The 14,547-nt window shown below is 41.4% G+C and overlaps 1 protein-coding gene across 2 annotated transcripts; it reads left to right on the top strand.

Moving 5' to 3' along the window:
* Positions 1 to 856: 856 nt before the first annotated feature.
* On the top strand, positions 857 to 14,260 carry LOC139553596 (dihydrolipoyllysine-residue succinyltransferase component of 2-oxoglutarate dehydrogenase complex, mitochondrial-like). Of its 2 annotated transcripts, none has more exons than XM_071366098.1 (15): positions 857 to 1,035; positions 2,291 to 2,324; positions 3,987 to 4,080; positions 4,201 to 4,262; positions 4,372 to 4,446; positions 4,564 to 4,619; positions 4,777 to 4,885; positions 5,121 to 5,279; positions 6,732 to 6,823; positions 7,039 to 7,136; positions 8,313 to 8,443; positions 11,760 to 11,833; positions 13,345 to 13,428; positions 13,509 to 13,676; positions 13,816 to 14,260. In XM_071366098.1, the coding sequence occupies exons 1-15, from the start codon at positions 973 to 975 to the stop codon at positions 13,948 to 13,950; spliced, it is 1,434 nt and encodes a 477-aa protein (XP_071222199.1). In that variant the 5' UTR covers positions 857 to 972; the 3' UTR covers positions 13,951 to 14,260. The 2 variants fall into 2 exon arrangements, with proteins under 2 accessions (XP_071222199.1, XP_071222200.1); XM_071366099.1 differs by having other exon boundaries at positions 884 to 1,035; positions 4,041 to 4,080.
* Positions 14,261 to 14,547: the final 287 nt, after the last annotated feature.

Below are 14,547 nucleotides of genomic sequence, written 5' to 3' on the forward strand. Positions count from 1 at the left end.
TTATGGAATTTGAAAAAAAATATAGGCTACAATTTGTGGTGAACTCATAGTTTGTTTTAGGCACTAACTTTATTGAGTGTAGACGAGAATAAATCACATTGTCAATGATTCGATTGGCCTACCATACGTAAAATGTATATACGCATTACTGTAAATCGCTTTGGATAAAAGCGTCTGCTAAATGGCATATGTCATGTTACCATTTTTAGTTATATTACACATTAATAAACTGTCATAAAAATACACATGTATAATCGTATTATGCAATTATATTTAGCCAATCCTAGATGAGTAAATATAAAACATACATTAAGCTATTTTATTGTAGCTCATTCATTCCCACTCATGCCACTAGCTTTTCCACAGTGAATCCTCTTTGGGATAGCCTTTGATCACTCCCCACTTTAGCTGGTTCCTCCCAGTCCCACACTGCTTCCGCTGGATCTAGCAATTTTGGGTTTCCACTAGTTACCACAGCCGTAAAAAAAATTACCCTGCGAAACATTACCTGAAGAAACTCAAAAAACACATGCACATTAACTGTGTTTTTTGTGTTGAGCATCCAAAAACAGTTTTGCATTTATTTTGGCATTGTCTACATGTAAAGAAATTATGGCAAGATATTTATGGTTTTATAAATTCACTAATAAAAAAACACTCTTCCATGTTTTCTATAAGGAATTCGAGCAGTACTTTAAGACCATTCTACATTCTTTCAATAAGAAAGCTGATAAAACAATAAGTACGTGTGTATCTTTTAAGGTATTTGTATAACCTGTAATTTGTTGTATGTTATCATTGTCTGTTTGTATGCTTATTGTATGTATCCCGGTGTTTCTGAAGAAATCACAAGATACATTTTAGAAATCGGCGGGGTTCATGACTTTGTGACTGCGGTAACTAGTGACGACCCAACTTGGCCTGCTGAAGGAGATTCCCTTCTGCGGACAGGTTTCTGTCATTTCAGCCACCATGTTATCCCACTCCCGGTGTGTCACCCGGAATGTTAGCCGTTTTATCGCTGTCATTAGTCAGGTAAGCATTACACCACTGGCAAGCTTGAGTGTTTTCTGTGATCGCATGCGTAGATTCATCCATGCTGCTGCCAATGCTAACGTTAGCTCGCTAGCTAGAGAGTGGCGCCGCCGGTGCGAGCAGTAGGCCATGGTAGGCCTTCTTCGCATTGTCAAACCAAGGACAGCCTGACACCCTGTTTGGTTCAAACCTATTTTGAATTCTAAAGTAGTCTCTCCCATGTAGCTAACGTTAATCTGATTTGTTAGCTGACATTTTGGTTTTACGCGCTAGCTTGTTCGTTAGTCAACCAGTGGTTTATTTGGATAGCTAATTTAGCTAGCTTGCCTCTTGGAAACAATCTGAGGTCATTTGAGAGTTTTGGCTAGCACACATACCGGTAACTATTTGTGTAACGTTAATGATAAAGACTATTGTACGTGGCCTAGCAAGTTAGTTATATATATCTTGAACTATGTCATTTTTTATTGAGATTAACGTTACATTGCACATGATGTTCGAATTCCCTATTCAAAGTTCCATCACCCCTCTATTGACTGTCCAATCTTAGCATAAGATAAACAGACCGGTTTGAAGTTGAACTTTCACACACAGATAGCTCTCTATTCAGTCTATTTTCACTTGGTCATATATTCAATTATAGTAGTATGATAATGTAGTTGACCCTATGTCTACATTGTTTCCAAGTGTTGAATTCACTGATTGGTCCAACACACACATGTTGACCTCCCCAACCACGACTACACTGACCTTTGACTTGGGAGGTACAGAACAGTATGTACCAGTTTGTCTGTCAGACTGTTAATGTGGACAGGGGTGCAACTTTGACGTTAGAAGTTGGGGTGAGACATAAATTATATATTTTTTATCCAGTCGGATTAACACTCCAAACAGCCTACCCGTCTGCTTGGAGGCATCCGCATGGTCCTAAAGCAAACTGTTGACTAGTTTTGTGTCACATTCCAATGATACAACTGGGGGGGCGGCATGACCCCAGTGAAAGTTGGAACCCTGCATGTGGACGTTGTAAAAACATGGTCCTTGGTAACAAATACATGTTGATTTTATGCATATTCACTCCCTTGTTTTGGAAGAGGGGAATATGATATGAGCAATCTGAGTACTTCCAACTTTTTAAAACTATGTCTGAATTGTACTGTAAACCACCTGAACAACATCACATCAGGATATTATTTAGAATTGTTTAATAAACACTTTATATTGATAGCTAACAGGTTGATGTTCTCTATGACAGGGAAACAATGTATTGGCACGGCAGGCTGTGTCAGGTGAGTGTGTTTTGAAACCGCATGTACAGTGCATTTAGAAGTTTTCAGACCCCTTGACTTTTTCCATATTTTGTTACATTACAGCCTTATTCAAAAATGTATGAAATCGTTTCCCCCCCTCAATCTACCCACAATAACCCATAATGACAAAGCAAAAACAGATTAAAAAAAAAAAAAAAATGTTTGCAAATTTATACAAAATTAAAAGCTGAAATATGACATTTACATAATTATTCAGACCCTTTACTCAGTACTTTGTTGAAACACCTTTGGCAGTGATTACAGCCTCGAGTCTTATTGGGTATAATGCTACAAGCTTGGCACACCTGTATTTGTGGAGTTTCTCCCATTCCTCTCTGCAGATCCTCTCAAGCTCTGTCAGGTTGGATGGGGAGCGTTGTTGCACAGCTATTTTCAGGTCTCTCCAGAGATGTTCGATCGTGTTCAAGTCCTGGATCTGGCTAGGCCACTCAAGGACATTCAGAGACTTGTCCCGAAGCCACTCCTGCGTTGTCTTGGCTGTGTTTTTAGTGTCGTTGTCCTGTTGGAAGGTGAACCTTCGCCCCAGTCTGAGGTCCTGAGCGCTCTGGAGCAGGTTTTCATCAAGAATCTCGCTGTACTTTGCTCTGTTCATCTTTCTCTCGATCCTGACTAGTCTCCCAGTCCTTGCCGCTGAAAAACATCCCCACAGTATGATGCTGCCGCCACCTGCTTCCCCGTAGGGATGGTACCAGGTTTCCTCCAGATGTGATGCTTGGCATTCAGGCCAAAGGGTTCAATCTTGGTTTCATCAGACCAGAGAATATTGTTTCTCATGGTCTGAGAGTCCTTAGGTGCCTTTTGGCAAACTCCAAGCGGGCTGTCATGTGCTCTTTACTGAGGAGTGACTTCTGTCTGACCACTCTACAATAAAGGCCTGATTGGTGGAGTACTGCAGAGATGGTTGTCCTTCTAGAGCTCTGTCAGAGTGACCATCGGGTTTTTGGTCACCTCCCTGACCAAGGCCCTTCTCCCCTGATTGCTCAGTTTGACTGGGCAGCCAGCTCTAGGAAGAGTCTTGGTGGTTCCAAACTTCTTCCATTTTAAAAATGATGGAGGCCACTGTGTTCTTGGGGACTTCACCCCTTCAATGCTCTAGACATTTTTTGGTACCCTTCCCCAGATCTGTGCCTCGACACAATCCTGTCTCGGAGCTCTACTGACAATTCCTTCGAGCTCATGGCTTGATTTTTGCTCTGGCATGCACTGTCAACTGTGGGACCTTTTTATATAGTCAGGTGTGTGCCTTTCTAAATCATGTCCAATCAATTGAATTTACCACAGGTGGACTCCAATCAAGTTGTAGAAACATCAAGGATGATCAATGGAAACAGGATGCACCTGAGCTCAATTTCGAGTCTCATAGCAAAGGGTCTGAATACTTATGTAAATAAGGTATGTTTTTTATTTTTAATACGTTTAATACGCAAAATAATCTACAAACCTTTTTTCGTGTTGTCATTATGGGGTATTGTGTGTAGATTGCTGAGAAAGAAATTCTATTTAACCTATTTTAGAACAAGGCTGTAATGTAACAAAATGAGGAAAAAGTCAAGGGGTCTAAATACTTTCCGAAGGCACTGTAAATCACGGTAGTTCAACCCAGCTCTTGCATGTATGAAGTCGTTTTAGATTCTGCACGAGAAGGGAGTGATTTACTGTTGTCATCTGCTCCAGGACTGTCAGCTAGCCGTAGTGTCACAGTCAACAACCCAGCGTAAGTATTATCAATGCACCATTGACCTCCGTCTTCTCATTAGAGCATGGCTTCACCTGTGTTTTAGCCTCGTACTGTGCAGTTGGACTTTCTATATTGACACTTTTTATTTATCTGTAGGAAATGCGAAGCCAGGTCCAGCGTCTTCCAAATCAGATACTTCAAGACGTCTTCAGCTTGCAGTATGTATCGGCTTCGACTCTTCTCCCTTTTTTTGACCCTTGTGATCTAAGCAGTAATGTGTATAACCCTACAGGAGTTGTATGAAGTCAATATTGTGTGGTCTTCTAGGGAATGAAGTTATCACAGTAAAGACACCTGCGTTTGCGGAGTCAGTCACAGAGGGGGATGTGAGGTGGGAGAAAGGTAAAGTAACTTAGGCTTATTTTATTTGTGTCTGTTCTTTGTGCTCATTTAGATGTCTGTTGCAGCCGGGTAAATATTTCTCTGTTAGCCACACTAAATGTAACCTTCTCCTTGCAGTGGTTGGTGACTCTGTCAAAGAGGATGAGGTGGTTTGTGAAATTGAGACGGACAAGGTATGACCGCTCTGGAAGTCTATTGTTTGAAATGCCATTTTTACAACCTCCTTATATATTAATAGACTAATACGGTTGACTGTTTTTTGTTAATAACAGATCCATGGATAGTTTGTTGTATCATGCATGGTCTGCAATGCTTTGTCTTGCTCCACAGACATCAGTGCAGGTGCCGTCTCCTGCTGCTGGGGTGATTGAGGAGCTACTGGTCCCTGATGGGGAGAAGGTCGAGGGAGGACAGGCTCTCTTCAAACTCCGGAAAGGAGGTCAGTACCACTGAGTTTACCAGGTGTATGGTCGGCACACTGTTCTGATCTGATTGTGGCATGTTAATGTTGGAGGACCCAATAAAAAAAATCTTCTAAATTCCATCAATTCAAGACACATGGTAGATGTTGTTTACTGAGGTATTAGATAATATTTATCTACACTGCAAACACATGTGCTATTGTCTAGTGTTAATCTTGCCTGATGCACATTCTTATAACTTTCTCTCTTCAGCTGTTGCTGCCCAAGCTGCAGAGGCCCCAGCATCAGCAGCAGTAGCAGGCCCTCCACCCCCTGCTGCTGCCACACCTCCATCCTTTGCTCCCTCTGCAGTGGGCCCCATCCCCTCCACTATGCCACCCGTGCCAGGAACTGCCATCTCTGCCACACCAGGTTAATCAATCAATCACATTCATTTATAAAGCCCTTTTTACATCAGCAGATGTCACAAAGTGCTTATACAGAAACCCAGCCTAAAACCACAAAGAGCAAGCAATGCAGATGTAGAAGCACGTTTGCTAGGAAAAACTCCCTAGAAAGGCAGAAACCTAGAGAGGAAGCAGGCTCTGAGGGGTGGCCAGTCCTCTTCTGGCTGTGCCGGGTGGACATTATAAGAGTACATGGCCGTAAAGGCCAGATCATTCTTCAAGATGTTCAAACATCGTTAAGAGGAGAGAAAAGAGAACAAGAGGAGAATTAGAGGGAGCATACTTGCATTCACACAGGACACCAGATAAGACAGGATAATTACACCAGATAGCACAGACCCTAGTCCCCCCGCACAGACTATTGCAGCGTAGATACAGGAGACTGAGACAGCGGGGGTCTGTAGACATTGTGGCCCCGTCTGACGATACCCCCGGACAGGGCGAACCATGCAGGGTATAACCTCACCCACTTTGCCAAAGCACAGCCCCCACACCACTAGTGGGCTATCAGCAGACCACCAAATTACTACCCTGAGACGAGGCTGACTATAGCCCACAAAAATCTTCCCCACCGCACGAGCCCCAGGGGCCCAAAACATGACAGGAAAATCAGGTCATAGGACCTACTGAAGAGCTGATTCTTCAGTAAAGACTTAAAGGTTGGGACTGAGTCTGTATCTCTCAGATAGGCAGATCATTTCATAAAAATGGAGCTCTATAGGAGAAAGCCCTGCCTCCAGCTGTTTGCTTAGAAATTCCAGGGACAATAAGGAGGCCTGTGTCTTGTGATCGCCGTAGCGTACCTGTAGTTATGTACGGCAGGAACAAATCAGAGAGATTGGTAGGAGCGAGTCCATGTAATGCTTTTTAGTTTTGCAGTAAAACCTTGAAATCAGACCTAGCCTTAACAGGAAGCCAGTGTAGAGAGGCTAGCACTGGAGTAATATGATCACATTTTTTGGTTCTAGTCAAGATTCTAGCAGCCGTATTTAGCACTAACTGAATTTTATTTAGTGCTTTATCTGGGTAGCCTGAGAGAAAGATAATTGCAGTAGTCTAACCTAGAAGTGACAAAAGCATGGAATAGCTTTTATTTGCACAAAAAGTTTCAGATTTTTGCAATGTTGCGAAGATGGGGAAAAAGCAGCCCTTGAAAAAGTCTTGAAATGTTCGTCAGACGATAGATCAGGGTCCAGAGTAACGTTGTGGTCCTTCACTGTTTTATTTGAGACGACTGTACAACCATCAAGATTCATTGTTTAGATCAAACAGGAGATCTCTTTGTTTCCTGGGACCTAGAACGAGCATCTCGTTAATAAATCACTTAGCCCTTGCCTGTTGACAGTGACAATTGCTAATGGCTAAATGGAGGTGGCGAGGTACTAACAGCTCCTGTTCCCCTGTCTGTCTGACACAGTTTCAGCCATCAAACCCACTACTGCCCCAGCCGCTGTTGCCCCAGCCGCTGTTGCAGATGGAAGGGGGATACCAGCCAGGACAGAGCACAGGGTGAGGGATCGTAATCACGAAATACTGCAGTAAAGCACCCATGTTATTCACAATAGCTCAGACCGTAGGTGGAGTTGGTATATTAAGCAAAAAATAATAATCAACTGTATCTGCTAGTATGCATAGCTGTTGTGGCAGTGTTTTAAAAATTTTCTTCAGAGAATATATTTTGAGAAATTCTTAAAATAGTTTTTCTATTTTCTTTTTTATCTCAGGTGAAGATGAACCGTATGCGTCTGAGAATCGCCCAGAGACTGAAGGAAGCCCAGAACACCTGCGCTATGTTGACAACATTTAATGAGGTCGACATGAGGTAGGAAATAACAGAATAGGTTGCCCTATATCCCTATTAACATTATTAGATAGGAAGTTCTTCTTAAGGGAGATGATTACTCATCCACCACATATTTAACATTAGCAGTACACTTTCAGTGAAACAGATTCACTTATATTAATGTATACATTTTATATTAGGGATTATATATGTTATCTGGAAATGTAAATCCTGTATCTAAAATAATAGTCTGGATAAAGTAAGGTCAAAAGTAAAGAAATGCTATACTTCTCTATGTTATTCAAGCTGAGGCCTACAGACAATGGTTATAGATTGGATCTGCTCAACAGGAAAACCTTTTTGAAACCTGATCCTCTCTTAAACGATGGAATGTAAATATTTGGTCCTAATGTTGGTGAAAACAAAGATAAGATTTGTTAAAACGAGGCTTTATTAATTTACAAGGAAATGTTAGTGCTCATGTTTGCCCCCCCGTGCTGAAGATGAAACTTTGAGGATTTCTTTTCTGTGTAAATGTGTGGTGTCAGCTTTCAGCTATTCAGGGGTTTCTGTGCATCTTAATTGAATTGGCATTGATGGTCTGGAGGAAGACTTCCAGGCCTGGACTCATCTGGAGCCGAAGGAGCAGCTAGAGCAGGAGGCCAGAGCATCTACTGGGGCCCACAGAGACCTGCGCTCTGAGTGGACGAGCTGCCTCAACCGATATGGGCTTTTATGACAGGCCAATAAGATTTAGAGGGTTTGGAAAGTGAAGATTTTTATCGCTTCTTCTCTCCTTTCTCGGAGAGTGCGTGTCTTGGGAGGGGCTAATGCCGTTAGCGGAGAAACCCTAGAGTTTAAACCGGGTTAGAGACAGGAAAACAAACAATTAAAAAGTGAGATATAAGAGTCCTTTTTCATCATACAGAAGAGAAATGAGCAATGGTGTAACATTAGCAGCCCAGTGTCAATGGCACTCAATCACCATGACCTGGAGAAGCAGAACTTTGACAGAAAAATATGTATTGGTTTTTAAGCTTGGTTGAAAATATTGAGAGAGTAATGCATGTTTGTGCTGTCAATCAATATCAGAGATGTCTATGAAAAATGTATTTAAGTATTGTCAATTACGTAACATTTTCCTGAAAATAAGTACATATACTGGGTGTTGGTTAGGACAGCAGCATTCTGACTTGGTCTCGTTTCTGTCCACAGCAACATCAGTGAGATGAGGAAGGCATACAAAGACGCTTTCCTGAAGAAACACAACATCAAGCTGGGTTTCATGTCTGCATTTGTCAAGGCTTCAGCATACGCTCTGATGGACCAACCTTCCGTCAACGGAGGTATGCTCTCCTTTACCCAAAGTCACATCCATCTGAATATGGCAAAAAAAACATACGTTTTGCCTCTTGCATAGACAACCTTCAGAACCACAGTGTACCTATGTACTCCACCTAGGCCTCTCTGGCCTATTTAAACTAACCATAGCCAAGTAGGTTTGATCTTCACTGCTAACCCATTAGTGTCTAAAATTGTCTGTGGGTTTCCCCACCCACAGAGAAAAAACACTATATGCTTCAAGGAAGTGAATCATAGAAGCTAAATCAATATTTAAAGTTCATTAGTTAACCTCTTAAATGTAATGGCAAAATGTTAGATTTTCGCCTAAATAGACATACCCAAAAGTAACTGCTATTCATGTGTAATTACATGATTCTGATATGCAACAACTTGGTATATTTGGAAAGAAGACATCTGGGAGATTGTGAGGAAATGATCAGAAGATAGGAGTTACATAGTTCAGAATACACAAGATCAATCACACACAAAATAACCTTTTTAAATGTTGAAAGTCATATTTCATTGACAAGCAATACGTGCGTTATTGATTCCCAGAGCTGGAAACACATCAGATGGCTTCCACAACATGTGCCACTATCAGGGGGAAAAATGGGATTGATAGACCTAACAACTAGAAATGGGCAGATGTTTTAGTAAGTGGTGTCAGGTGTGGTCATGGGACGTTTCCAAGTGTCCTTTACCCCACCAGACATGCCACCAGGGGTCTTTTCACAGTCCCCAAATCCAGAACAAATTCAAGAAAACATATAGTATTATATAGAGCCATTGTTGCGTGGAACTCCGTTCCATCTCATATTGGTCAAATAAACTGAAAACCTGGTTTCAAAAAACAGATAAAGCAACACCCCACGGCACAATGCCTCTCCCCTATTTGATCTAGATAGTTTGTGTGTATGCATTGATATGTAGGCTTCGTGTGCCTTTTAAAACATTGATGTAGTTCTGTTCTTGTCTATTAATGTTCATTCTGTATTATGTGTGGACCCCGGGAAGAGTAGCTGCTGCTTTAGCAGCAGGAGATCCTAATAAAATTCCAAATACCAAACCTCTCCAAAGTGGCATATGTCTGTAAATTAGATAATTCCAGTGCTATTACATATTTGCAATCCCTAACTGCTATTTGTTCAGTATAAAACACAATTTCTACCATATCAACCTCACTCAAACATTGTGGTGGTGTTATGGGGTATCCAGGGTACATTCAAGTCCTTTCAACCTCTCCAAAGTGTCTGAATATGGTAATTGCACTGTTTTTGCACCCTGGATGTGCCTAAAAGTTATTGTTCACTATAAAAACTACATGTCTACAACATCAACCTCTCTCAAACATTGTGGTGGTGTCAGAGGATATCCAAGTGTTTTTTTTTTTTTCAACCTCTCCAAAGTGCCTGAACATTTAGCCTAGGCATATCCAATGTATTGGTCCCACATACAAATGAACTGTTTACAAAAACAATATAAAAGCAACAGATATACGTACAAAAAATATAAACATTTCTTATCAAACACAAACTTGCTTACACACGCGTCCTTCACTAAAAAAGGTTAAAAAAAATGTTTTGAAATAAGCTGAACTATTTACAAATGGTGTTCGTATTACATCCCTGGTGTAGATGATTAGATTTCACTTTCACCATAGCTTGTGCATGTCGTGATGGTCTTTGAAGCAGTCCCTCTCTGCCAGGAAACAAAAAGCAAACTGGCATTTCGGAAAGAAGATCTGGCATTTCACCCCCCTGTGTTTTGTGCAATGCTTGCAGTTCTTCCTTTTTTCTTTTGGCATGTGTGTTGGATAGTGGCACTCACCTTGAGTGGGGGGTCTTGTGATGGTTGTGAGGTTGCTTTGGGCCCCCAATTCAGCCATTCCCAACACCAGCTGCTCTCGGAAGGCCAACTGGGAGAGAGAGGATTGACCTTTTGCTTTGGCCATCTGCTTGTGGAGAATGAAAGCATTTACTGTAGCAATGTCCACAAAGTGGTTAAAAAAAAGTATTATACCACTTTTTGGTCTTGTGGAGGGCCTGGTAGTAGCCTATCAGAGCATCAGATAGGTCGACACCCCCCATGCTGGCATTGTAGTTCTTCACAGAAACAGGAATAGGGACATTCTTCCTTTTTCACCCTCCTTGAGACATGGCTGTTATTGAATGCCTTATGCTGTGTGGTGAGCATGGTTACTTCCCTAGTGTCCTTCCATTTCACAAAAAGCAGCTTGTTTCAATGTATGGTCCCCCTCTCCGGTGTCTTTGTCATGTCGTTTACCTTGGTCTTGAGGAAACCGATTCTGTTAGGGGCTTGTGGCACCATTCGTCCTATTTTCTTTTACAAGAGGTCTATGAAAAGTGGATGTAGAACCATCAGACGGGGTGATTGACATAGCAGTGGGGGGTGAAGACCTTGACTGGTGGCTCCCAAATGTCATCATCCAAATAAAATAAAGAGATATATTGTTGTAAGGCAAAAATAATTGCAGTTGACAAAATTTACAAAACCACATTACTGTAAAGTGACTCACATAGGTGTGAAGCACACACACAATGCAAACAGTAACATTTTGGAGACAAAGGCAGAGGTGAGAACCACAAAGCAAAAATGGCCATGAGAGTTTAGTGGCCTCTCCAAAGTTACAAGGATGAAACTTAGAACAGCAAACAATGAACTAATATGAAACAGACAATAACTACTATGGAATTATATAACATGAAATGAATTGTTACATAGGCTTATGTAAACTAAATCCAATGCACAAAAAGCAGACTACTTATAAAAAACATAATACATATAGTAAATTAGCTATTATAAATTTATGAAAATAATTTACTTACAGATCTAAAAGTGGATCCAATCCTTCTAGAAAGCAATCTTTGTCGGCCGTGTCAAAATACTCGTCCAAATCGCTCCCCTGATCTGAGTCCGACCAGTATTTTATTCAAAGCTTCTATGTCGGTATACTTAATCAGAGCTGCTGCCTTTTTATCTTCCTGCTCGATATTCTTAGTTTTGACCTTTTTCCCCCCCTTGAGAACACATCTTATGCTAAAGCGATGACATCTGTTTACAATGTAATGTAGCGTGCTCGGTGTGTCTCGTCTCTGAGATAGGTAGCAATAGTTTGCATTATGGATAAAAGGTTCTAGACCAGGGGTGGGCAAACTTTTTGGCTCGAGGGCCACATCGGGATTTTGAAATTCCTCAGAGGGCTGCATTTTATAGGGACTATAAAGGGACTTTACATTTAAGAGGTTAATACAGTATTTAAACTTTGAAACCCTATTTTCATAACTTTTCTCTTTTTAGTAATTGATGACACCACCAAAGAGGTTGTGTACAGGGACTACGTGGACATCAGTGTGGCTGTAGCAACACCAAAGGTAATGCCTATGGTTGGCTACTCACTGTTAACACATTTACAACAGGGCTAATACAACTGAAGTCGGAAGTTTACATACACTTAGGTTGGAGTCATTAAAACTTGTTTTTCAACCACCCCACAAATTTCTTGTTAACAAACTATAGTTTTGGCAAGTCGGTTAGGACATCTACTTTGTGCATGACACAAGTAGTTTTTCCAACAACTGTTTACAGACCGATTATTTCACTTATAACTCACTATCACAATTCCAGTGGGTCAGAAGTTTACATACACTAAGTTGACTGTGCCTTTAAACAGCTTGGAAAATTCCAGAAAAGTATGTGTTGGCTTTAGAAGCTTCTGATAGGCTAATTGACGTCATTTCAGCCAATTGGAGGTGTACTTGTGGATGTATTTCAAGGCCTACCTTCAAACTCAGTGCCTCTTTGCTTGACATCATGGGAAAATCAAAATAAATAAATAATTGTAGACCTCCACAAGTCTGGTTCATCCTTGGGTGCAATTTCCAAACGCCTGAAGATACCACGTTCATCTGTACAACCAATAGTACGCAAGTATAAACACCATGGGACCACACAGCCGTCATACCGCTCAGGAAGGAGACGTGTTCTGTCTCCTAGAGATGAACGTACTTTGGTGCGAAACGTGCACATCAATCCCAGAACAACAGCAAAGGACCTTGTGAAGATGCTGGAGGAAACTGGTACAAATGTATCTATATCCACAGTAAAACGAGTCCTATATCGACATAACCTGAAAGGCCGCTCAGCAAGGAAGAAGCCACTGCTCCAAAACCGCCATAAAAAAGCCAGACTACGGTTTGCAACTGCACATGGGGACAAAGATCGTACTTTTTGGAGAAATGTCCTCTGGTCTGATGAAACAAAAATAGAACTGTTTGGCCATAATGACCATCATTATGTTTAGAGGAAAAACGGGGGGGGGGGGCAGCAGCATCATGTTGTGGGTGTGCTTTGCTGCAGGAGGGACTGGTGCATTTCACAAAATAGATGGCATCATGAGAAAGGAATATTATGTGGATATATTGAAGCAACATCTCAAGACATCAGTCAGGAAGTTAAAGCTTGGTCGCAAATGGGTCTTCCAAATTAACAATAACTCCAAGCATAATTCCAAAGTTGTGGCAAAATGGCTAAAGGACAACAAAGTCAAGGTATTGGAGTGGCCATCACAAAGCCCTGACCTCAATCCTATAGAAAATGTGTGTACCAAATACTAATTGAGTGTATGTAAACTTCTGACCAACTGGGAATGTGATGAAAGAAATAAAAGCTGAAATAAATCATTCTCTCTACTATTATTCTGACATTTCACATTCTTAAAATAAAGTGGTGATCCTAACTGACCTAAGACAAGGACTTTTTACTAGGATTAAATGTCAGGAATTGTGAAAATGTAAATGTATTTGGCGAAGGTATATGTAAACTTCCGACTTCAACTGTGTACATGAACCAAAGCTCTGAATATCTCATTCGTCCTGTCTCCCAGGGCCTGGTGGTGCCTGTGATCCGTGGGGTGGAGGGAATGAACTTCGCTGACATCGAGAAGACCATCAACGAGCTGGGGGAGAAAGTAGGAGGACAAGGATATGCGCTGTTTTGCTGTACTTTGTTTTGACTGTTGTGCATTTTCTAAGTTGATGTTGTTTGCAGGCCCGTAAGAATGAGCTGGCCGTGGAAGACATGGATGGAGGCACCTTCACCATCAGCAACGGTGGCGTATTTGGATCAATGTTTGGCACGCCTATCATCAACCCTCCGCAGTCTGCCATCCTTGGCATGCATGGCATCTTCGACAGGCCAGTGGCCATCGGGGGCAAGGTGGGTGTTGGCTCTGTTCTGTAGACTTTGAATTACTCCAAATAATATAGACTCACATCTCAGGAGACCTCCTTATCAGATGTGGTATAGGGACAGGAAGCAGTATTTGTTTGTCTCTGAAGCTCCTCCTCTGCTGCAGGTGGAGATCCGCCCCATGATGTACGTGGCTCTGACATATGACCATCGGCTCATCGATGGCAGAGAGGCAGTCACCTTCCTGCGTAAGATCAAGGCAGTGGTAGAAGACCCCAGAGTGCTGCTCCTGGACATGTGAGCCAGCCTCTCGGCAGTCACAACAAACCACCCTTCACACACAGTGGCTATACCCTTCCTCCTGATGTCGTTTATTGTTGAATAACTAGACAGTGATACTTGAACAGAGCGAAAGGTGCATTGGACTTATTGCATGGGCTGAAATGATGAAAGAATTTATGCTAAATGTTCTATATGTCTGGGGCAGGGGTTTCACTAAAACGGGTCTCTGGAGATGGAGAGGGTGTTGTACAACGCAAAGCACCATTTGCCATTTTCTACCTACAATAAATATTTGTCAAATAATTGTAATATAAATGACCAAAAAAATATCTTAGTTGTGTATTGTTCATTTATTTTTGCTGAGAAAAGAACAATTGTAACTTATCATAAGATGGACTGCAAACACTATAGGCTAAGATGTGGTACATGGGACAGGTTTTTATGCGTTGTTACACTGAAATCACAGTGGGTCCTTAAAGCATTAAAAACAAATCTGATTCACACCCTAAGAAAAGTATCTTTATGTTGTGTAAAAAATATATATAATAATATTTAAAGAAAAAAAGATTTTAAACAAAATCTTAACTATCCTTTTTGTTGTCTACTGTTTACAACG

The sequence above is a fragment of the Salvelinus alpinus genome, chromosome 25, assembly GCF_045679555.1.
Source record: "Salvelinus alpinus chromosome 25, SLU_Salpinus.1, whole genome shotgun sequence".
In the NCBI taxonomy this organism is placed as follows: domain Eukaryota; kingdom Metazoa; phylum Chordata; class Actinopteri; order Salmoniformes; family Salmonidae; genus Salvelinus; species Salvelinus alpinus.

Bases quoted from the DNA above. Each gene is read 5' to 3' on its own strand.
- LOC139553596 (XM_071366098.1), top strand. From the start codon at position 973: ATGTTATCCCACTCCCGGTGTGTCACCCGGAATGTTAGCCGTTTTATC. The intron at 4,263-4,371 runs GTATGTATCGGC...GTGGTCTTCTAG, and splicing joins CAAGACGTCTTCAGCTTGCA to GGAATGAAGTTATCACAGTA. The intron at 5,280-6,731 runs GTTAATCAATCA...TGTCTGACACAG, and splicing joins TGCCATCTCTGCCACACCAG to TTTCAGCCATCAAACCCACT.